This window comes from Fringilla coelebs (genome assembly GCF_963513975.1).
Source record: "Fringilla coelebs genome assembly, chromosome: 7".
Lineage (NCBI taxonomy): Eukaryota > Metazoa > Chordata > Aves > Passeriformes > Fringillidae > Fringilla > Fringilla coelebs.
In genome coordinates this window covers 26,935,531-26,959,737 of record NC_140035.1, presented here as the reverse complement: position 1 = coordinate 26,959,737, position 24,207 = coordinate 26,935,531, and the positions used below count along the sequence as shown (strand labels likewise).

Genomic DNA, 24,207 nt, shown 5'->3' with positions numbered 1-24,207 from the left:
GCCTTCCGCTCCGCTTCTCATTCCCCCCGGCCCCTCAGCCCGAGCCGGCGGCGCCGCTCCTGGTTCGGGGCCTGTCCCGCTGCGCCGTGCCGGGAGCGCTGCGGGGGCAGCGGCCCGGGAAGGGCGTCGGGCAGCGGCTCCACGGCCTCCGTGTCCGCACCGGGCCAGCGGGAAGAGCCGGAACGGAAGCTTCCCGGAACCTGCGTGGCTGGCTCGCGTTTCCTGTAGCGGCTGGTCCTGCGCTGGGTTCCGGTTCCGGGTGGCGGCCGCGTCCTGAGCAGGGTCGCGGAGCGGGCAGGTACCGCGGGGGCTGGGGCTGCCGCCGGCACCGGGCCGCGCTGCGGCCACTGGTGTCCCTGTGCGGGCAGGGCAAGCGGGAGTGGGAGTGGGAGTGGGAGTGGGGGCGGCTGTCACTGCGCGTTGTGCCCCCCCTGCCCCGCTCCGTCCGACCTCTGGGCACAGCTGTGCTGGTTCTGCTGGCAGAGAGCGCCCGGCCGGTGCTGCAGCACAGCCCGCTGGCCGCGGCGTGTGCGCGACAGGGCACGACCTTCTCTCTTGTAAAACGTGAATACTGGGGGTAGAGAGGCCTTGGGTTTCTATCACAGGGCTGGAACCTTGCGTTTAATTTAGGGGGAGCTTTTCGGGTAATGACAGCTTTAAGGCTGCTCTCCAAGTTTTCTCAGGCAGCAAAATCTGTCTGCTTGCCTCCACGGCTTGGAGTCATCTTCAAGAGTTACAGGCTTTGAAGTGGTGTCCTGCATTCCAGTCAATTTTCTAAAAGTTAAGAGCAGGGAATCTGTTCTTTGACACCCCATATGTGTTAAAATGGGAAACCTTGGCTCAAAGAAGACTCAGGTGCTTTGTAAAAATGGAGCCTTAAAAGCTATCATTTTCTTTTGGTCCTTCATGATCTCACTGAAACTGTTCCACTTCACATCTGTTTTTAAAGAGAAACTTAATATTTTTATGGTTCTCCAAGGTGTATGTAAACAGAGCATACATTTTTCAGCCTCATCAAGCAACTGGTGAGGTGCATCTCCTTGTCCATGCATCTCTCCTGTTGAATGTCACAGTTATATCTGACTGAAGTGGAGGCAGCTGAAAAGGAGCTGAGGAGCCAACTCTTTGTTTTTCTTTAGAGCTTAGAAATCACAGCTTTTCCACACCTTTTCCACACCTAAGTCAGAATTTTTTACTCTGAACTCTTTGTGATTATCCTGGAAAGCCTGGAAGTAGTGGGGGGCTGGTGTTGCTGAAGTGCATTTATAGATATGGAAACCACTATGGTTTCTTACACTCTTCTCTGGCACAGAGGGTTGACATAGGTGCTCCATGAATGTAGCAATGGTCGTGACTTACAGCACGGTAATGCTTAAGTTTGCCTTACTGTGTGTAATCACCAAGCTCTGAAACACTGCACAAAGTCCCTTGGCTCTTTGTTTTACAGAACAAAGCTCTTTGTTCTGTTTCCTCTTGTTGCCTCCCTGTTTTTCCTGTACAGGGGATCGTTCTTTGCAAATGTATAAAAATAAGATGATGCTCTCTGCCAAGTAACAAATCGACCTTTTCCCCTAGGCATGGGACACGGAGGTGACCACGGCCACGGCCACGACAAAGTGGAGCTTCCCGACTACAGGCAGTGGAAGGTGGAGGGGACTCCCCTCGAGGAGGTGCAGAGAAGGCTGGCTAAGCGGGGGCTGAGGGATCCCTGGGCTCGGTAAGTGCAAGAGCCTCTAAAATCATCCTTGATGTGTCATCTGGTGGCATCAACCAGATCTTGCCATTGTACGTAACTCTTCAGAAAAAGCAGTGAAAATTATGAGAATTTCAGTAAAGTCTTTTTTTGTTTTTGAGTAAAAGTCAAACCTTGCATCACCTTGACCAGTCTGCACATCTTGGGAGGCAGCCTTGCACTTTGTGATGTTTTGTGCTGACACAGATCAGGCACAATGACCAACACCTCATTTACCAAAACACCTAAGTAGAATTAGGTCTGCACATGTGAGTAATCCTGTCCTTCTCTGCAAGAAGATTGTGTGTTCAGGTCTTGAGGAAGATGATGGAACTTGCACTGACATTCTGAGTAGGAATAGCATTCCTCACATACAGCAGGAAGCCTTTATTTGAAAAAAATTAATGTACATGTATACAGGGTGGAATTGCATTCAACTGTGAATGACATCATGGAGAATCAGTTTTTTACTTCTTATGCAATCACTCTACAATGAGTATCTCCTTATCTCCTCCTTTTTAGATATTTAGGCAGCTGTTAAAACAGGGCTTAATCTATTTCTCCCACGTCATGAATTACGCAGTACTTTGTTCAACCACCCTTTCATCTTGGGGAATAAAAATACCAAATGTCTTGTGCTGTGTAGTCAGGCCCTTCTGTAAGGGAAAAGTTGCATGAGCAAACGGTTCCAGGATTCTTCAAGGCTCTACTTTGAATCACTACAAGAAGAATGGAACAGCAAATAGATAATCTGTTACAAAGTTGTTTCATGCTATAACCTGTGGAGGGGTTTGAGGATGACAGCACTTTATTTTTTTTCCTTTGGAATAGTTTAAAGATGTAAGCATGAAGTAAAACATACTTTTAGTGACGATAGGAATAATTTCAAATATCAGCCCTTAAAGAACTTTCCAGGCCTGTTCACTTTTATCTTGCCTCTATTTCTGTGGAGTGCAAGCAGCATAAGCTTGTTTTCCCTTTGGTTAAACAAAATTATTTTCAGCAAGAAAAAGGCTTATTCCCATTTAAAAACAAAAAGGATACAGTTTAATATTGTAGGTTTAGTGTAAATTACCCTGACCTTTAGTGCCTACACTTCCAATTTCAAGAAGTGCTGGAAAAGGGACTGTAATATTTGTTGTCCCTCCAAGATAAAAGAAAATTTTTGCTCCTTTGGTAAAAGAAGGGGATCAAGCCAATCATATGAGGGTTCAAATGAGGAATAAAGTCAAACCCAAAGTATGAGATGATTCCTTCTGAATTTTTTTTAATTTCATGTAAAGTAGTAGGTCAATTCTATAGGACAGTACAAGCATCATGCCAATTTTCCTTAACAAATGAGAAATTAAAGTATCATGCTACTTGCTTCGGTAGTCTGGCAGAAGATTGTATTATTAATGTCTTGCACCACAAGTCTTCAAAGTCACCCTCTCCAGAGCTTCCTCCCCTTTGGGAGGAGCTCATTTTAACAGGGAATCTGCTTTCAACCTTTATGGCAAATGCACATTAATGTACATATTAAATACATGATAGGCTTTGTGAAAGATGTAATATCTGGGAACTTTAAATCTGTATCAATTAGGCCCTATACTGGCACCTAGACGATACTCTTCCACGCCAGCATGCTTTCATCCCGAGTCACAAAATCCATCTGCACAAGAGTAGTATCTGTGAACATAAATATCTGCCCCCCTTGTTTTAAACCCCGATATTTTCTCCTCAAATCACAGTTTTTATTTTATAGGTTAGTTATTTTTCATTTTCTTAAGGACTTAGAAGAGACAAACTACACCCATGTCCATGGATTACACTGGTTGTGCTATAAATAAATATTTGTAGTCTGAACAGTGATGAACGTTTCAATAATAATGGAGGTAAAAAACAGCAAGGCAAAACAGTGTGAAGTTTGCTCATACTCTGTAGCTCAAGCTAAACACCATCTTTTCAGTTTTTTTTTTTAAATCATCTGACTCTCATATAGCTGTGCTGTATTTTGAAACAGAAAGTGCCTCCACACTGAGATGAGCTATCTGTGTCTGGATTGTAAAATTTGACTCTGCTACATACTATCTAGCACAGTGACTAGCCTTTGTAGTTAGTCCAATCCATGCAAGTGCTAGTGGGCTCTGATTTGTTACAGAGTAAAAAGAGAAGAGTACAATTACATGATTTTGGGGAGGTGATTCTGTTGCTATAATTGTATTGTTTGCTGGCAGTACTTGTATCTCAATTTATATGGTAAGGGTTAGGCTTCCTATCACAAACTTTACTTGTAATTCCTGATGCTTAAATGACAGAACATATTGTACAGCCTCAATGTCTATCTAATTGAAATATCTTCATCATTCTTTTATATATATATATTCTTGTTAATTTGTATCATAGTGGCTCCGCTGATCTTTTTTTCATTTGGTTTCATCTTCCTTTTTAGTAATGAAGCCTGGAGGTACCAGGGTGGCTTTGCAAGACCTATCACCATAACAGAAATCTTTACCAGGGGACTCAAGTGGGGAACTGCAGCTTTCATCATCGCTCTGGGCATTGAATATTCACTGTTTCCTCCAAAGAAGAATGGAGGCCACCACTGAAGATCAAATATGACAACTTAATACTTGCTAATCATAAGCTGAAGCATACATAGGCCTGCTGCTCACTCTGTACTTATAATATGCATATTAAAGTCTATCACAGGCAAACCTGTGTTTCTTTGTTTGTGGAAGGATCAAAAAACATGGCCAGAGCAATTTAACTGGCTTTGATCTGGGGGAAATAAACCAACCCAAGATGGCTCTTGAGTTTGCTGTACTGTCTTTTAAAGAGCGAGATAAATTATTAGACCAGCTCTTTCCAAGCCCTGCCTATATTCTGTTAAATGAAATTGAGAAGTTTGTTGCTTTTAAAAGAAAATTTGTACCATATTTATTAGAGGCTTAATAACTATTATTTCCCAATAAGTAGTAATGAATGACTTGTCATTTCTTAGAAGTGTTGGTTACTATTAGTTCTTATGTCTCTAAATAAAAATAAATATTAACTTAAACCTTTAAAACCAACTCCAGACTGCATCAAAGTATATGAAAGTACCAAAACTTATACTCAACCCTATTGAGCAATTAGCCTGGCAGACACTATGCCAGAATAATCTGCTGTGTAATATCCAGACATCAAAAATTACATTGCTGCCAAAAGTAGAATAAAATGTTTAACTCGGCAATAACTGTACCTTACACTAAAATGTCTTCCACCATACTTGATTGTAATGTTAAAAAAGAGAAGAATTTTTTCCTTTGCTCTGGTGCATTATAGATTTATTTATTTGTGCATCTAGTCTCTTTTAGCAATTTGTTTTAAATGTCCTGATTTTCCTTAAATTATCTTAACAGCTTCTGGACTGCTTTAAGAATGCCTGGACTGAAGACTAAAGCAGAAAAGGACCTGTGGACAGTATATGTCCTCTGCAGTACCAGGAATTATAATTGTCTGAATATCCGACTGTAAATTTTGTTATGTTGTGCCATTAGTAACAAAGTAAGGAGGCACATTTTACATAGCACAAACAACAGGGCACCCGTCACAAAAATGAAAAGCAAAATTAGACAAGTGAGAAATAGTAAATGCCACTAAACAATTACATAGTATACTTCCATGGTGAAGAAATTGAAGTTTTTAAACAATCCTGTCACAAATTGCAAGTTTACAAAAAAGTTGAAGGTCGTACTAAAACATGGCTAAAATGTCTTTTTTTTTAACATACATATTCACACACGATCCTTCTGAGTGAGATTATAATAGAGCTTTATTTTTAGAGCCAATAAACAACATCTGCTACTGTGTGAGTGCAGATGTACAGTTCAGTGGAGTTTGTCATCTTTGGATGACATTGCTCAAGGCACTGTTCATAGTGCAAACACTCATTTTAGCAAACTCTTGCCTAATCCTTTTCTCAAACATTCCTATCCATTTGCATCATTCCCTGAAAAACCAAGGACCTACTGTGTAAGGTCTGTTGCACAAAATATTTCTATTTTCCCTTAGGTTTTCTTACCTAGAATATGCATTTTCAATGGCTGGTACTCACTGCTTGTTTTCTATCTGGTTCCAAGACAACTTTCTAGGGAGTACTGAATTTCAGATCGCTGTTCAGGAAAACAAGTAATACAGTTAATTACTACAATGTTAATAATTTGTACTATGTTACTAATGTTAATAATTACATGAAGTAGAATGAGTCTTTTTAAATGGTATAAGCCTGCCACTTACTGATATAGCAAATATATCAAGCATATTAAGTTAGACAAGACTAGTTTTGGTAACATTTATGCATCTCTGAATTAAGGTGGTATCCTTTGGTGGTTTGATAGCCAGATGGCAGCCACTGCCCTAAATGACTGTCTTTAATTTATGATGAACATATTTTGCTAATTTTGCAGAATATGTCTCATCATTATTACACATACAATACTCATAAATATTTTCTTTCACAGGTATAATAATACCAATTCTGCCTGGGGAGGGAATATTTCTTGTGTATTAAAATAATAGTACCAAATGTGTCTTCACTGTAACCATAGCAATGTCTGTCCTTATATGAGAACAGCCTTTCTACCACCAGAGGTATTTTACAGTGCAAAAAGCAGGGTCACAAACAGCAATAGCACCAGCAGGTGAGGAACATACATGATTGTAATACGAGACAGGAAGCTCTTTTTGTATCATAAAGTCTGAAAAATAAAATTGATGATGCTCCTCTTTCTGTATGGAACAGATCCAAGGAGAAATTGTGCATATTGATTCACAGTCGGTAGCTGGTGTCCTTCTGAATCAGCTACATCTTAATAGCAGGGATACTGTGATAGCCCTGAATGATTGGTATTACAGTAAGAGCCTGACCATACAATTTCAGTAAGAATACAAATATTTTTTCAGAACACAGAGCTGCCACTTGGTACGAACTCTAGTGTGGGCGAATATTTTCTGTCTCCTTTTTCCCTGCAGTTCTAAAGACAGCGTGACTCTTCATGTGTGCTATCCCAGAGTACTGCGCTTCCACAGCTCTATTTTTAGCAGCACAAAAAAAATGACTCACTGTTTCATAAAGGCTTTGAAATCCATTGAGCTGGGAGTTACATGTGTCTGATTTCACCATATATGGAGGTGGCTTTTGTCTAGTTTAGAAAAATGTTAAATTTTAGGCCTTTTGGAGAGCAGCTCCAGCTGCAATGCTAGCATCCTGCAGTAAATGGCTTTATCAAAGTTTTTTGTTTATATCACGGGAATAGCAACACCCAGTTTTCAGGAACAAGGCGCTGTGCAATATCAACTTAAGATTATACAACGGGTAGCATACAACTTTCAGACAGCTGTACATTATCCTCACTGTGAACGAAGAAATTCGGAGTGAGACATGGGCCATACAAGGGGTTACGGCTAACTCCCGTGCTAACTCGTGCCCCCGCTGACCGCAGGTCTGTAACCGCTCACCAAAAACGCTGCTTCTACTTCATGGCTCGCAGGGCCACTACAGAGCCGTTCTGTGTGTCCCCACACCAGCAGCAGGACACAAACACCGCCTCCGAACGCTGAACTCGGCACCGCGCTGCCCCGGCCGCCGTGTCAGCGTCAGGGGGAGGTGCCGGGAGACGCCGCAGGCCCTGTCCCGGCTCCCTCCGGTGGGGGGCGGTTCTGTGTGTTCAGCCCCGAGATGAGCGACTCCGGGAACAGTCGGAAACAAAACTAAAACCACCATCCTGCCTCCCCCCCGTTCCCCCGCCCCGTCCCGGCCCGGCGCTGGCCAGCCGGCCGGTACGGCCCCAGCTCCTCCCTGCTCCAAATGGCGGACCTGGCTGCTGTAGAGACCTCCCCGACGCGTCTGGGTGCGTTCTACCTTCCCCCGCTCCTTCCCCTCGCACTTCCCTTCGCACCGTGCGCTCTGAGCACAGGCGGCCCAGCGCCGGAGCGTCCGGCGCAAGCGGGCTCTGGGCTCGTGGTGAGAACCGAAACCGAGTGTGATTTAAAATGACGCACTTAGAAAAATTACTGGAAATCTGCATAAACCACGTTTAGTAGTTGGGGTTTTTTTGGTTAGTTTTGGGTTTGTTGGGTTTTTTTTGGTTTGGTTTAATTAGGAGGACTGGGACCTTAAAACAAATTAACCTGGTCATACTAGCCTACTTACATCAGGAGAAAACTATTCAAGCGTAGTAAGGAATGTGGTGATTTCCCGCAGCAATTCCCTCTTTTTCCTGAGTACGTTGCACAAGTCCTGTTGAAAGGCGTAGCCTAGTGAGGCAATAAGGAAATTTAAAAACTCTGGAGCATGCTCTGCAACTTTGAAAAATGCCAGATGGGCCTGGCCTCAAGTGCAGCCGTTCCCGCCCCGCAGCCAAGGCAGAGCGGAACGAAGCGCGGAGCCCCCCTGGCCCGGTCATCCTCTGTTCTCTCCTTCCGGCCCAGTTCATCCTGTGGAAGGAAGAAAATTTCCCAAATCAGAACGACACCCACTGGTGTCATATCCTGGTTTTGTTGCTGCAAAGATGACAGTGAAAGGTTCAAGATACAAACTGCCAGCAAGGAGTTAACTGGAGCCTTGTGCATATTTGTGTGAAATTTTAGTATGTTATTTCCTGCTCCTTTGCAAGGGTGTTGAAAAAAAAAAAGCCTAATTAGACATGTACATGAACACAAAATATTGAGGCAGCTTTATCTCTGATGACTATGACTATGAACTTTTTTTTTTTTTGTTTTATGAAAGATAAGCTGATTTTTCTCTCCTCTTTGTAGGGAATTTACATTCAATAAGTCATCTTATTGCAGAGTCCAGATAATAAAAAGCTAGGCTGCTGGGTTTATGTTGTGATTGCTTTTTTTCATTACCTTTTGCATCTATAATGACTGTATCTGTTATGTTTGAAAAAGGTCATCAGATGGAAGAGTGGAGCATTATGCCCTTTATCTCTTATGGCAGTGTGGATTGACAAAGTTACAAACTGTTTTAGTTTATACTAAAAAATCACTTCCCGTTTCTCTACTCATTCCCCACACAGTACCCAATGAATGTTATCTGCACAGCTGGTTTTCCTTTTATTTAGAGCACCATTCCTGGTTCACTGCAGTCATACAGAGGAATGACCGACCCTTGGTCATTTTCTTTGGTCTTCCCACCCCATAAAATTTGGAAGTAGACCTCACAGTAATTTGTGATCTTGACATTTGTCCAGCAGAGAATGAGTTAATGTAATCACTGGAAAATTCTGGATGGAAACCAGTGTGTTCTGGATCAGTGGTTTGGCAATGGTCAAATGCCAGTTTTCCTGTGTTCTTGTGAACAGTTTTGCATACAGGTAAGATAATTTCAAGACTGAGTAGAATCAACATTTTTTTTATAAAGAGCATGTAATGTACCATATATAAAGGAAATTCACAATAGAAGAGGATTCACATGTGTCTTTTAAAGGCAAATTATTTTTAAGTTAATATATAAATAGTAATTCTGCATGTCTGAAATTCCAACTCAGTGGGAAATTCCTCCTAACACACACCCTTCCTCTGTTTTTTTTAACTAGTTTTAAAAGATTAGATAAAAATCAACTGGAGTAGTTAAAAAGTTTTTCTGCTATTTCCAAAAATGACCAAAAGTTGTTAAATTCCTGTTTCACTTTAGAGTTAAACTATTACTTCAAGTTCTTTTGGAAGTCCCAGCTGAATGTACCTGGGAGATGCTTTCATATGAAGGTGCTTTGTGCCTCCCCCTTCTTGACTGCATTATGTCATGAAAACAGTGTCATTCTATAGAATTCTCACAAGTGTTTGATGCTAGATTGAAAATAATTTAGTAATAAATATGCTTTTCTTCTGATAGAAAACTTTCCAAAACACATTACAGTGCATGAGGGGTTCCTCTGTTTTAGATTAATTTATCTCACCTGCTTAATTATGGACACAATATGTGACATTTTTGATTGTAACTTCTAGAATGTGTAACAAAAGGATGAAAATGCTGTAAAAAAATCTAATTCAGGTGCTAGAATCTTTTGGTATATTAGTCTTTGAAGCTGAATTGGCATTTGCTTTCCAGTATGGTTTAAATAAAACTCTGCAGTATAGTGATCAAACTCTGTGGAAGGACTAAGATTTGTCTTTAGGTTTGCTCATCTGCCATTTCTCTGTATATGTAATGGAGGTCAGAGGAAGTTAGATAGAATTTCCATAGTTGGTGGCAGTGGAAATTGAGCACAGCACCCTCCTGATTTTGTTAATCACAATGCTGGGGGTTTTTCTAGGTTTAGATTTTTGTTCCAATTTTCAGTATGATGGTACATGAATGTTTAGTGAAGAAAAGATGGTCTATGTCTTATGTATACCTTCAGAATTAACCAATTTGCATATTTAATGTAGGAGTATTTTCTTTGAGTGTCTTTTCAATCTTTTTGAGCATAGAGGCTGTGTGTGGAAAATCCTTTTAACTCCAGATAGGAATAAATTTAAATGATGTTAATAATAAGAAAATACACACACTCTTGAATTTACAGATAATTAGTGGTTTTAAAATTACAATTAGTGGTTTTAAAATTACATGCTATGTTGTTGCTTGGAAAAGGGCAGAGCTTTTGGAAATACTTAATGTACCACTCATCAGCAAGCTGATGACTTTTGTTTCACTTCCTATGGAATATACAGACTAAGGTAATTTAATAAGAATTTACATGTCTTTCTGATTAGTATGACCTTCCTAAATACTTTTAGTTTTGTAATGAACAATTGGGAGAGTCCCTTGAATAAAAGAGGTCTGGGTAGTGTGTGTTGGAGTGTTAGTTGAAAGTTGAAATAATTCAGATGGGAGAGTTAACTGTGGATTTGGGCAGCAGATCTCTGATTTATTGCCTTTTAATTCTCTCCCACAGATCTGCCCTTGTAGAAATGCACCTAGATAAGAATGAGCACAAGAGAGGTGCTGTGGTAGACACAGGCTTCATGTCATGCTGGTTTCCAGTTTAAAAACCAGTAGGCTGACTATTTTTAAAGGAACTGCAACAAAGTGATGACCAGGTGCCAAGTGCCAGCTTTCCTCATTCATCAGATTCAAGAAGAATTGGATAAAGAAGAAGAAGAGATGATGGTTTTCCTGTGCCGAGACCTTGCTCCTGACTTAGCCAATGCTGACCTTAAAGAGATCTTGGTGGCTTTGAATGAGAGAGAGAAACTGACTCCTCTTGGCTTGTCTGAGCTGTTGTACAGAGTTAAGAGGTTTGACTTGCTGAGGAGGATCCTGAACACTGAGAAAGCAACAGTGGAAGCTCACCTTGCCAGGAGTCTCAGACTTATCCCTGATTACAGGTAATATATCTATTTCAGATTTCAAAGCTACGCTGTCATGTTCAAAATAAGTAGTTTGTTTTTTCCTTTGTCTGGGGGGGGGGGTGGGGCAGTATGGGTGAGTTGTTGGGTTTTTTTAATTTTTTTTTTCATTTATTTAATACTTCTCAGATTCAGAGAATATTTATTGAAGGCAGAAGAAAAGCAGAAAAGGACGTTCTATCTAGAGTTATAGTTCAAAGAAAATGTCAAGTTTAGTCCCCAAATTAAACTTTAGTAGTTTCTTACTAGTCATGGCATTAGAAGTGTCTGTATTTAAGGAGTTTGTGTGTTTGTGAATAAAACCAGTGATGTTTGTAGAGTTCTAGATTAGGACCTAAAAATGACACTTTAAAGGAATATCATTGGTTTGACATATTTTCTTTTCTGGTTTGCTTTGGGGACATACCACGTGGTGTAACTTTTCTCAAGGGACCTCTCTTACTTGTTTTACTCTATTAGTTTTGAGAGGCTTAAATTAAGAAATTCCAGTTATTTTCTTTGAGAGACTTCAGAAAGAAAGCCATATACTCTTAAGGAAGATTTTCCTGTATTAAATTCTCACTAAAATAAAAACCATGTAACTAACAGGTAAAAAAGTTAAGGATGTGTTCTGTTGTCTCATTCTCTCACTTAATCTCTGTTAAACATTAAGGAAATTTCTGTTTTCCTAACAGTGGCTATTACACTGTCAGTCTGAAAAACACAGGTGCTGATTAGCAAGAGTATTTTATAATTGGATCTTGAAACAGGGTACATTTTTTACCTGTTTCTTAGTTAGAAATCGTGGATTAAGACTGGAACATGGGGAGAAATTGAGTAGTTAGGAAAGGGAGGAATCTTGCTGCAAGCTAATCCTTTAGAAATATCTCAACTTTATTTCAGGGTACTAATGGTAGAGATAAATGAAAATCTGGAAAAAGATGAAGTGGGTTCTCTTGGTTTTCTACTCAGAGATTATGCACCTCGTATGAAAATGGCAAAAGATAAGGTATGTTTTCCTTAATTCTGGCGTTCTCCTCTGGAGCAAAGAGACATTAAAGTAAAAAAAAAAATGTAGCTAGACAGCAAAGGAAAGAAGTCAGTACTGCAAGGAGTATTGAGGCAGGAGTACACAAATATCAGAAAGCAGACTAGAGTTGTGGATTCTGTTTCATTTTGTTGATTTTTAATTCAAGGACAGAAGCATGGAAAACTAGTAAAAAAGTAAGAGGGAGCAGTGCTTGTTATAGTGTAATGGTGGTTGAATGTATTTCATGGGCAGGCATTTTACAGAAGTCTTTCTTCAGTATTTCTGACCTGAAAGTTTGTGTAAGAATGATCTCAAACCAATAACAATTTGAACTGTATCTTGAATCACAAAGTCACTTTTTGTTTGTGCTCTGCTTCACTTGCAAAAGAACACATATATTGTAATTATGTCTTTATACCTTTGCATTCTGAATATTTTTGCTAAGTCCTCTGAGAAAGCAGAAATTCAGTAGAGAGGACTCAGAAACCTTGACCACTGTGTAGAGAAGACTGAAGATTTCTGTCTTGTTCCTTTGAGTTTTTTTAATGTTTTCTATCTTCAGTCAGAGAAGGAGAGAGGCCCTGAAATTTTCCCAAAGCTTTTCTTGCCTCTTGCTTTGTGGCACGTGAGCCAGCAGTGGCTGGCTTTGTAGCAAAACCAAAATGCAAAACTGTTTCCTCAAAAATTTAAGATTGATTTTTAAGAATATCACTTTGTAGTTTCTATTACTCCTGTGATAATATCAAGGATTCATACGTCTCTCAGATAATTTTCTTAGAAGGTGTAACATCTCTAATTGTTTATACAGCCTTTATGACCTCACCATGGTATTTTCTATGTTGCTTTGTTACATCTGGTGGAGAAAAAAATACTGATGTGTTTGGGTTTATGTTGCTATTCTAGAGTTTTCTAGCTCTTATAATTGACCTAGAGAAGCTAAATTTGGTGGCTCCTAATCAACTGGATTTGATAGAAAACTGTTTTCGAAGTATTCACAGGATAGACTTGATTAGGAAGATTCAGACATACAAACACACAGGTAAGATGCTCTTTTTGCACTGGTTACTCTTGATAGCAACAATCAGATATGCTGAAGATAAAACTATGACTTACAAGTAAGGGCATTTGCATTCTTCATAAATTTAGGTTTTCAAAACAGTTGAAATGTCATGGTGTATTTGTGTTTCTGTTAAATTTGCAGCTTCAGTGTCCTCTGTTCATTGTCAGCCAGTTTATGTAAATGCTCATCAGGCCTCTCTCTCTAATTTCCATCTGATTGGTCCTCCTTATCATTCAGGGGTAAGTATACAAGAAGTGAAACAAATCCTTTACTTCTAAATATTGCCAGACTTTAAAAGGAGATCCATCTTTCAGAGCCTGAGGAATTAGAGATGGCTAGTGACTAAAATATTGCTTGGTCTATTTCTGTTATTCCTGTTATTTGCTGAGTTTAGGGTCTGATTTAAATCTGCCTGAGAAAGATGCCATTTAAAGGACTTCTGTGAATTTTTTCCTATTAGTTGAACATATAAAATCTGTATCTTGAAAGTTTTTTTGTATTGCACTGTGGAGTGAAAAGTTTTGCTTTGATTATTCTTTGGGAAACATATTCTTCTTCTTTGTAACTCTGGACCTTTCAGGGAAAGTAATACTGAAAAGGATAGCTTTTTTAAGAAGAATTTTTCAGGGTTTTTTTTTTTTTTTGTGGTTTGTTTTAAACTCAGTTTAAGAAGATATCTCAGTATCTGAAAAGTCATCAAATCCTATTGTATGCAGTGTTCTTTATATTTGAGTTAGCTCTGATATTGTATTAGTATGACCTTTCTTAAATTTTTCAACCTTGCTAAGTTTGATGATATTAGTTGTCATGTGTTCAGTAAACATGCAGCTCCCTGCTGCTGTATAGGAAACAAAGTTCACACCTTCAGAGGCTTTTCCTTGCTGCTGGTGATTTTTTTTTGTTTTGTTTTGTTTTTTTGGTTTTTTTGGTTTCGTTTTTGAGGAGGAGGAGGAACAGTTGGGTGTTTATTTTATTTGTCTGTGCTCTGGGTAGGTTTTTTCATCTGTTATGTTGTAATTCTATTTAGCTGATAGAAATTAATCCAAAATATCCTTTTACTGAGGAAGAAATACTACTGTGTTTTATTTTGGAACACCTTTATTAATTCCTGAAGGAGAATAGGAAAATTATGCCTTTTTCTTAATTTCAGATTCAGAATGAGAGAACAGAAAAATTACAAAATGGATCAAGTCTTACTCTGGGTAAGAGCATTTTATCTAAAAGAGCCAAATAATGATTTTCATTACATCAAAAGGACTGTTATTTTATAATTGTGTTCATGGCTAATCCTGTTAATAACATCAGGAGCAGAGAGTATTTGATATCTCTCAGAACTGAGCCTGGCCTTACTGTTTGGTCTTGTATTTGCTTTGCTTGTGCTGCCACATCTTAAAACATTCTTAAAAATTGCAAGCTTCCGCTGTCAAAACGTCTTAACAGAATAAATATTTTATTGGTAAAACCATGGATAAAGTTGGCTAGCCAGCTCTGGAGGCCTGTGTAGTGCAGTTCTGCCCATTAACTCTGGAGAGGGAAGTTTTTGTGTCAGTTCAGCAGTGAACTGCCCACCAGGCCAGCCAGGAAGTTGTGCATTGAATACCAGGTTCTTTCCATGTGTATTGTGTTTTCTCTGGAAACCACAAATACCTCTCAAATATGGTGGTTTTTAAAATTAGTTAGCTGAATTCTTTCAGTGTAGAAGAGATTCATTGTTTCTTCTAGTCCCAAGCAATGTAGAATAAAATCCAGATAATATTTTAGAGGTGAATAATGTAAGGATTTTTAAACTTCAGTGGCATACAGAGAAAATTAATGGTCCCAATGGGTGAGAACTTTGCTGAAGTAGATACTTTTTTCTTTATAATTGATCTGGTGATTAAAAAATATCATATGGCACTGGCATACTGAGATTACTTCTGTATGTTTTAGCTGCAGCAGAACCACTTCGCATGTCCATTGAGGAGTCAGGATCAGTGCCACATAAGGTATATTCTTGTGTATATGTATGCATGTAAATAAATATAATCTCCGTGAATATTTTCCTTAGTTTTCTTTGTGTTTCATTTTGAGATTTCCTTGAGTTGTGTGCAGACAGAACAATGGGTACATCCTCAGCCATAAACAGGTTCTGTGAATTGTTTTTGCAGACTATATTTGAAATATAAAATATTTGCTGCTACTCTGGAAGCAGCAGTGTGCAAAAAACATGTATGTATGATGTGCACACAAAACTTGTACATTTATTAGTGGAGGCCAAGTTAAAACCTGTTGAAGTTCAGACTTCTTGCCACATGCATTAGAAATCACAGAGCTTCTTTGCATGCAGTAGATTTTGTTCTTGATTCCTTCCTCACTCCCTGCAGTTCAGACTTCTTGCCACATGCATTAGAAATCACAGAGCTTCTTTGCATGCAGTAGATTTTGTTCTTGATTCCTTCCTCACTCCCTGCTCTTGAGGCAGAAGACAGACATGCTTTGAGGATTAATGATAAGGATGGCCAACTGCTATTTGTCCTAGTTCTCCTATAGGCCAGGAACCAACCTGCAGCAAGTTGATTTGCTTCAAACAATTCTCTTCAGAGGGGAGAGGAATTGCAATAAAGTCATTATGGATTATTTAGGAATAAGGAGGTTGTTCCCCTAAATAAGGAAATAAATTTTCTGATGAGCAGTGCTTGCTTGCTGAGGAACACAAAAGTTTTCTACATTTATTGTGTTGGCAGTATGAAGCTTGTACAGTTTAGTCTCTGTTTAAGAATCTTTATGGTAGTGAGATTGCATAACACAAGGACCCAAAAACTAAGCCTGTACTAGAAATAGAGGGAAAAGAATCATTAGTCCTTTTCTCCTGGCTTTTTGTTGCATAGATAAGACACATTACAACCCAGTAGACAGATTTCTGCTAGCTACTTGGTGAAAAACAACAGAATGTTATTTAATATATCTATAACATAAAATTTGAGAAAATAATATGGTTTAAAAGTTGAGAAAGTGATGTATTAACTTTGTAATTGTCCTTTCACATTTCTCAGATGTCTGATGATTCCTACAGAATGCAAAGTAAACCTTTAGGAATATGCCTGATAATAGATTGTATTGGCAATGACACTGGTAAGTCTCTGGAATTTTAAGTCCCTTAAGTCGTTAATCTCAGATCATTAGAAGAATTTAGTATAAAAAATATAATGTACATTTACCAGCCAGATTAGGGTAGTGTTGTCCCAGTCATTTAATCTCCCAATTCTAATAAGGGTTCAAAGAGTTGGAAGGAACAACATCAGGTTAAAGCCAACTATCCTAATTATTGGAGACAATGTTTGGTTTTTTTGGTGCAGAATCTCTTCATGAAAGAACTTGGAAGAGAATAGACTGAATTTTGGGATGGCAAAAAGGATATTCAGCAACCAACAGAAAAATTAGGTTTACAGCAGTCATACAGTCATACAGCCAGTTACTGGCAGAAGTGGTAGTGTTTCCCACCAGCTAACAAAACCAAAACTGTTGTGGATTTGAAGTGCAATCATACTGGACACCAGAGATTTTCAATAGCCATGAGGTCATTTGTTAATTATGCATCTGGGCTTCTGTCCTTTCTTGCACAGTTTAGCTGAAAGTGTCACCACAGTGAAACTGAAAGTGTCACCACTGCTGTCAGTGTAGTCACTGCCATGGTTGAAATGTGGGGGTTTCCTGATTGCCTTTGTAGAGTCCTAGAATTAGATCTTTGCACAGTCAAAAACACCCTTCACTCCCTAAGCACTGTAACACATGAGGCTAAAAATAAAAACGAAGAGAGTATTTGCAGCCAGTTCTCTAATAGGCTGGGAGATGGAGGGAAGGAGAGGCTTTTGGGGCATGTCTTTTGGTTTTCTCAAGTGTAATGGTCCAGCAGATGAACTAACTTAGAGTTGCTGATGTAGTTGAAGGGCAGTGGTTGTGGAGCTCACACACAGAAAGTCTGTATCTCAGATGTTTGAAGTCACATTGTCAGCATTTAACATGATAGAAGGCAAGACTTGCACTGAAGTACATTATGGTGCTGGTGAGATTCAGAGGAGACAGGGCATGTGGCATTGCTTAAAGAAAGGCAGAAATAGTTGTGCCACACTATTCTGATGTCTGAGTACACTGAAGAAAAAGAAGAGGGCAAGGAAAACATTAGAAATTGTATCTGTGGCATCCATTAGAATCTGTAGCTATCCCAAGATTTAATCTCAAGAAGGGGAGCCAGTAATAGATACTGTAGGATCAAGAATTACAACACTTTATAACGCCCAGTGCAAACAGCATGAATTTAGCAAATGCTGATAAAATTCAAAGGGAAATGCACCTTGCTGTTTTGTAAATAGCTGCTTTTGACTTTTCCATTTGGAAATCACTTTTAATCCTTACATTGTATAAACAACGAGGGGAGAAAAGGCTAGTGTTTTATGTAGAATGGAGATGCTGAAAAATCAGTGGAGGTTTGTTGGCAGATGGCTAATGTTGAAGAAACAGGTAGTTTCTGATCTCAGGCTGCAGCATGTAATTCTTTTCCTACCAGAAGTTGTGCATGGGCAATGTATATGTGCTTTATACTGAAGATCCAGTGCTACAGCTGTAAGTCGTAGTAGTAGCTTGTGGTTCTCTGAACACTTAATACCTCTGGTTTTAACCACCATGTGTCTGGTTTCAGTCCCATATTAAGAAACATCCAAAGTAGTTATTCAAATCTTAACACATTTTCCTGCAGCACAGGTTAACACAAATACAGTAAGAGTTGAATCTTGTGGTTTGGCTACGTACAGTTATAATTTCTGACTCGATTGAAAGAATTCATTATTCAGCTGCTTTTTTTTTTTTTTTTTTTTTTTTTTTTTGCCTGAAAATGCCATTCTGTCCCAGTTAAAACGCCAGTGTCCATTCTTCACCTGGAGCTCATCACTTAAAATTTTAGGAAGCAAAAATGACTGCAGCAGGTTCATTTTTGACTGATGAAGGAGAACCTCTGTGTTTCTTATGCAGTTCTGTGTTTCTATAATAACCATTCAGAGTAATTTAGACCAATTAAAAGGTGAAACACTTCCTATGCTGTCCAGATCACTCTTCATCATTTCAAGTGTGCTTTTTTTTGCCTTATATTTTAAGTCTTTGGAATTTGGAATACTGGCTCTAAAGGAAAACATTTAAGTGTCTGTGGAACGTGAACAGATACACAGCATCTCTGCTGTCATGAAACATGTAACATCTCTGCTGTCATGAAACATGTAACTCACAGGAAAGACAACATGCATATAGCACTATAAGTATGCGATGTACTGTGATCAACACCAAGTACTCCTGATTTTTTAAGTATTGTGATAAAATAAACTACTTAGTTTCAACAGAAAAACACTGTAAGTACTGTAATTCAATATAGATGAGATTGAGCCTTGGTGTGCCTTGGTTTAATTACATCTTGCTTCTTTCAGATGTGTTGGAAGAGACCTTCAGAGGCTTAGGCTATGACGTGCATTGCCACAGATATTTAAATATGAGCTCCATGAATCAAACATTGCTTGAAGTTGCAAGGTGGCAGAAGCACAAAAATTGTGACAGCTTTGTTTGCATAATCATCAGCCGTGGAAACTCTCAGAGCATCTTCTGTACAGACCACACCTTTTCTGGATTCCCTTTGGAACAAATAAAGAAATACTTTACAGCAGACTCATGTCCTGGACTCCTAGGAAAACCAAAGCTTTTTTTTATTCAGAGCTATATTGTGCCAGAAAATGAGCAAGAATGTACCAGTCTGTTGGAAGTTGATGGGAATGCTGATAGTATCAGAGCTAAAGTCACTATTCCCCATGCAGCAGACATCTTTTGGAGTCATTGCAAGGTGGATGTGTCTACACTAGAACAATCCCCAACATCACCCTCATATTATCTGCGCTGTCTGGCTGAGCTACTCCGTAATCCTTATAAAAGGTAAATTAAAGTAAGAGGAAAGAAATAACCCTTTTTCTATGATAGCTTATTGTCATGGAGAATGAGGAACCTTAAATTTCAGACCATCTGGTCCTAAAATTTTTCTTGCAGTTTCATAGTCCAAAAGACAAGTATCCTCACACAATTGCATAGAACGGTAGCCTAAAGTAGGAGTGAAGTTTCTGATGTTACAGTGTAAAGTTAAAGTGTGTTTTGGCATTGGGGTTTGCAGACTGAGAAGGGAAGAACCTGTCCTGGATAATGTATGTCAGTGCTTTAGACAGGATTGGCACTCTTCCTTCTCCAAGTAAACAGGCTTCTGTTAAATTGAGGATTGCCATGTACCATGCAAGCTGTGCTTGCAGATGTAAACAGTCAGTGCTTAAGTTCAGGACAAAGGCAGTAGAGAGGGAAGGATTTTCTACTTTCTCTAAATTTAATTAACCCTTTTTTCACAGAGCCAGTTGATTTCCAATATGTAATCTTGAACTTAAACTGTCAGAAAACTTTTTTCTATTAAAATGAATCAAAAGGAATCTGTGGAAAGGTCAGATACATTTGGATACCTAACTTACCAACAAAGATTTTATTTATACAGCTGATCTACCAGGGAACTAACTGTTACTCAAGGTAGTTGCAGTGCTAACATTTAGTACCTTTTTACAAACCCTAAAGCCTTGTCCTGAAATCACAGATCATCATGTCAGCATAATCAATATCACAGCAATTATTTGGGTCATAAGAGTTTGTCTCAAAATGCACGTGCAGCCTTGTGTGTTAGACGCCTTGCCTCTGCAGTAGAGACTGAAATTGCAAACTTTGTGCTGAGTCTGAAGTTATCGTCTCTCTTGTGAATTCTTAAATGGTGTCTTGCTTCATTCTCTAATGGAATGCTTTTGATTTTTTGCTGCAGGAAACTCTGTATATTGGCTATCCATATGGAATTGAACAAAAAAGTTTATGATGGGAATATGACCGCTGACCCAAGCCAGCAATACTCACTGCTGCTCCAGCACACACTGAGAAAGAAACTTTTTTTCCCACTTGACTGCTGTTAGAAAGTACATATCTGAAATTATTAACAAGAAGCATTTGCTATGATGCAAACAGTTTAATGCATACTTTTATTTATGCATTGTTATTTCATGTATATCTAAAGTGCCTGTTGCTTCCAGACACAGGAATTTACAAGCATTTTGGTGTGCAAAGACACTAGATTTTGTATTTTTATATCGTAGTCTCTGAAAGCTTAGATGAGAATGGTAGCTATTGTATAGCAGTGCAGCATATCTTGTTACTGAATACCACAGGTAAACAGAGTGTAAAGAGATCTAAACTGTATAGCTGTTGGGTTTTCCAAGAAAAAACAAGTGTGTTTATTGCTTCATTGGTGGTTTTTAACATACCTCCTAGCAGTTAACATTTGAACAAATATACTGCATTGCTTACTTTCCCCTGCACCTAGTAGTGGCAAATGTCTCAGAAAAGCATTCCTACCCAATAATGCCAGATCTTTGCTAACAAGTTCTGGCTTGCATGCCTCTATCGACTGGCAAAACAGCAGGGAGAGAAAGATGGTCTTTTCAGTAATCTGGATTCCATCTGTTTGCTGCATTAAAGATTGCATTGTTAGAACTGTCCACTGCTCACAGGGGTTCTGTGGTAATAAGTGAGACAGTCTGCCAAGCTTTGGGTCAAGTATGTTTTCTGCAGATGCAAAAATGAGTGTACATGTGAGAGGACATGACTGTAATCTGCCACGCAGTTAAAAACATGTGGGATTTTGGCAGATGTCTCATGGAAGCTGAAACATGATTCACACTCATTGTACCAGGCATAGTTGTAAAAAGATACTTCAAAATATTTCAACTTAAATGTAGTATGTAGCAGCCATGGGCCTTTAAGACTAGATTATGTTTAACACCCCACCTTTTCTACTTTTGCTTATGAAAAAGAATATACCTCTATTAATTTATTTTTTTCCCAAGTGTTCTTGTTCTTGTGAAAAAAAGAAAAGGGAAAATTGTCCTAAATACAAAAATTTTTCTCCAGTGTAGCAGTTGCCTAACTAAAAGTTACCTGCCTTAAAGTTCAGTTAGCCTACTTGTGTAACAGTATAACCTGGATGGTTTGTATTGAAGTTTATTGTCACTGAACTTTGTGACAATAAAGTAGGCCACTTGTAAATATTTTCTTTTTACTTCTAATATAGTCTCCTATGCGAGAAAATAATTCAAGGTCCTGGTGGGCTCTGCTTGGTTTCTGTTTAAATTTTTAATGGAAAAAGAGAAGGATACAAAATGACAGATATGGAATCTTTAGAAGTTACTTCCTGTGGGGCAGGTAAATGAACTAAATGGTGAAACAAGCATTTCCTGTGGTTGTTGAAATAAGGTGTCATTTCAAGTTACATATAAGTAATGTTAAAGAATGTGATCTTCTTCACAGATTAACTTCACTTTCCCATTTCCTTTACTAGCTTTTGTATTTGGCAAGCACTTCTGCTACCCTATAGACAACCAAAAGCAGGGAGAATGGAACCAAGAGGAGACAGATGAGGAAAAGAAATGTGGAAATTTTAAGCAGGATCAAGAAGGGGAATGGTAGGGATTATCAAGAGAAGAACAAGTAGGGGAAAGACAATTCGGTGGAGAAATACAGTATTAATACTGGAAGAAGAAAACAGGAAAAAGGAAGTGAGAATAATAGTGGCTGTCTTTACAGACTCTAATGATGTGGTGAGTTGGTTGATGTTTTGTGGATTGGTTGGTTGGGGGTTTTGAATGATGCTAAATGCAACTATTTACTTAAAATATTAGCAGTAGAATGAATATATTCTGCTTTTACAGTTTTGTGACAAGTTTGATTTAGGGGTTAAGTAGTATATATGTTTTTTGCCTTATTGCAAGACACAGTAAGTCTATGTCCCTTTCATTAAGAAATTATACAGAAATACTGTTTTGAAAACTAGAGGCTCATGTAATCAACCCTTTCAGTGGAAAAGCAAGGGACTCTCTTTGTGAATGGCTGCTTGGTTGGAAGTGGTTATAAGACTCTAGAGAATTGTGGGGACAGACATGTATTGTGCAGCGTTCTTGGTTGTCAGATAATGATTTTTTTTACACTGATTCTCAGTACATTCTTAAACCTTGGCCATCTATCATCATACACAATCTATAATCATACATCTAAGCAGTACTTATTGCCTTGACACTCCTTTCAGGTGTGGTATGCAGGCAGGCTGATTCCCTGTACCTGTTGCATAATGAGCATTTATGCAGGACATCTGTGATGGCAGTTGTCCGTTGCTTCTCCCATAGCTTACAGAATCATGGACTCGTAGAATCTGCTGAGTTGGAAGGGACCCATCAGGATCATCAAGTCCAACTCCTGGCCCTGCACAGGACACCCCAAGAATCCCACCATGTGCCTGAGAGTGCTGTCCAAAAGCTTCTTGAGCTCTGTCAGGGTTGGTGCTGTGACCACTTCCCTGTGGAGCCTGTTCCAGTGCCCAACCACCCTCTGGATGAAGAAGCTCTTCCTAAGATCTACCCTAACCATCCCCTGACACTGTTTAATTTCTCAAGTCCTGTCAGTGGTCACCAGAGACAAGCAGTTGATACCTCTGCCCCTCTGCTTCCCCTTGTGAGGATGCTGAAGACTGCAGTGCAGTCTCCCCTCAGTCTCCTCCAGGCTGAACAAACCAAGTGACCTCAACCCCTCCTCAGAGTGCCTCCCCTCCAAAAACCCTTACCAGGTTTCTCTGTCCCTCCATACACATGATAGGGACTGTCTCTTCTTGCTGTAGTGCGCACATAAAATTTGAGTCTAGAAATGGATGCAGGGTGTGGACCGCATCAAGTTGTCCCGTATTGCAGACAGTGAAATGATTTCAGGTTAAATGATCCTTTAGCCAAAAGAAAAGGGGAAGAGAATTTTGGATCTGTCATGAGTTTAGGTTGTTAGCACAGGAACATAGTCTTGGACTGCCGAAATGTCTAGTTTCCAGACCCTATTATTGAAGGAGATAAAACAAGTTATGCTGCTCCTGCATTGTGAGAGGCTGGAATAAGGTTATCAGAGTCACTGCTCTGGCACTTATTTACAGTTTTGGTTTCTGATAACTGGGAAAAAAAATTTCTTGTAGTTCTGTATGTGCTCTATATATGCAAGGTGATTTCTTTAAGTGGCTCAGAAGGTGTACTCGTGAGGCAAGAGATTCAGTGGTGTTTTGTACCAGACTTGAGTTGCATGGTTTTCCTCAGCCACCTACACTGATGTGGCTGAGCCATAAGTTCAGTTTACTTTGCACTGTTACATATTTGTGTATTACAGTGGTAACCAATTCATTATCCAAAATAGAAGTTATGTTCAAGAGGATGTTACTGTTCTAGCGCTTGTAGATGGAGCATGTTGTATGGCTAATCTCCCCTTTCAGCTCTGCATAAGAAGTAACAGTGGCTCCTATTACAGATACCCAAGTCAGAGAAGCTTTTTATGGGAGTTTCTGAGAATTCTTTTCTGCTTTCCAGAGTTTTCAGTTTCTGACATGCAGAACAGTATTGCTGAGAAGAGGCTGCTGTCTGTGTGGATGGTCTATATTCAATTTAAATTAAATCTCCTGTACTGAATTATTTGACAGCTTTTCTGTGGCTGGTTTAAATAATATCTATTTTTCAGCCTCTGTATTAGAAACAATAATAAGACACTATAATTGGATAGAAATGCTGGGTTTCATGCTGATATTCTGAATAAAATTTCTGTATGCAGTCAGACTGATTGTGCCTGTCTCGCTCTAGACCATAGAATAATTCTGAAATTCTTGATCTGTTTATCTTGCACACCTCTATAACTTGTTAAATTAGGCTATGAAGTTTACAGCTCTATAAAAACGAGCGGACATAATAAAGGACAGCAAGCCTCCTTATAGTTTGAGCAGGTAACTCAGCTGCTTTTGGTGTGTTGGACAACAACTTTTGGCATGAGCAAGCAGACGCTTCCCATCCTGTCTCCATTGACCCGAGGTTGTGGGGGATTACAGGTGACCCCGGAGATGCTGAAGGCCCCGAGGAGCCCGCACTGAGCAGAATCTGCTCACCTTCCTCC

General features: G+C 39.3%; 2 protein-coding genes and 1 long non-coding RNA gene across 7 annotated transcripts; 2 read left to right on the top strand and 1 right to left on the bottom strand.

Annotated features, from left to right (window-relative positions):
* The first annotated feature begins 112 nt into the window (after window positions 1-112).
* Window positions 113-4,932, top strand: NDUFB3 (NADH:ubiquinone oxidoreductase subunit B3). Its single transcript, XM_084209487.1, has 3 exons — window positions 113-298; window positions 1,576-1,717; window positions 4,164-4,932. The coding sequence occupies exons 2-3, from the start codon at window positions 1,578-1,580 to the stop codon at window positions 4,318-4,320; spliced, it is 297 nt and encodes a 98-aa protein (XP_084065613.1). The 5' UTR covers window positions 113-298; window positions 1,576-1,577; the 3' UTR covers window positions 4,321-4,932.
* Window positions 2,181-8,166, bottom strand: LOC311155960. 2 transcript variants are annotated; one of them, XR_014616313.1, is made up of 3 exons: window positions 7,908-8,166; window positions 5,778-5,868; window positions 2,181-2,388 (listed from the first exon to the last, which is right to left on the bottom strand). It is a non-coding gene; the product is annotated as an uncharacterized lncRNA (long non-coding RNA). The 2 variants fall into 2 exon arrangements; XR_014616314.1 differs by lacking the exon at window positions 7,908-8,166 and adding an exon at window positions 7,214-7,324.
* On the top strand, window positions 7,459-23,870 carry CFLAR (CASP8 and FADD like apoptosis regulator). 4 transcript variants are annotated; one of them, XM_084209483.1, is made up of 11 exons: window positions 7,459-7,605; window positions 8,953-9,072; window positions 10,633-11,065; window positions 11,969-12,074; window positions 12,999-13,134; window positions 13,297-13,394; window positions 14,306-14,357; window positions 15,085-15,140; window positions 16,188-16,266; window positions 18,606-19,101; window positions 20,015-23,870. In XM_084209483.1, exons 3-11 carry the CDS (start codon window positions 10,770-10,772, stop codon window positions 20,157-20,159), a joined length of 1,464 nt encoding a protein of 487 aa, XP_084065609.1. In that variant the 5' UTR covers window positions 7,459-7,605; window positions 8,953-9,072; window positions 10,633-10,769; the 3' UTR covers window positions 20,160-23,870. The 4 variants fall into 4 exon arrangements, with proteins under 4 accessions (XP_084065609.1, XP_084065608.1, XP_084065610.1 ...); XM_084209482.1 differs by having other exon boundaries at window positions 8,950-9,072; XM_084209484.1 differs by lacking the exon at window positions 8,953-9,072.
* Window positions 23,871-24,207: the final 337 nt, after the last annotated feature.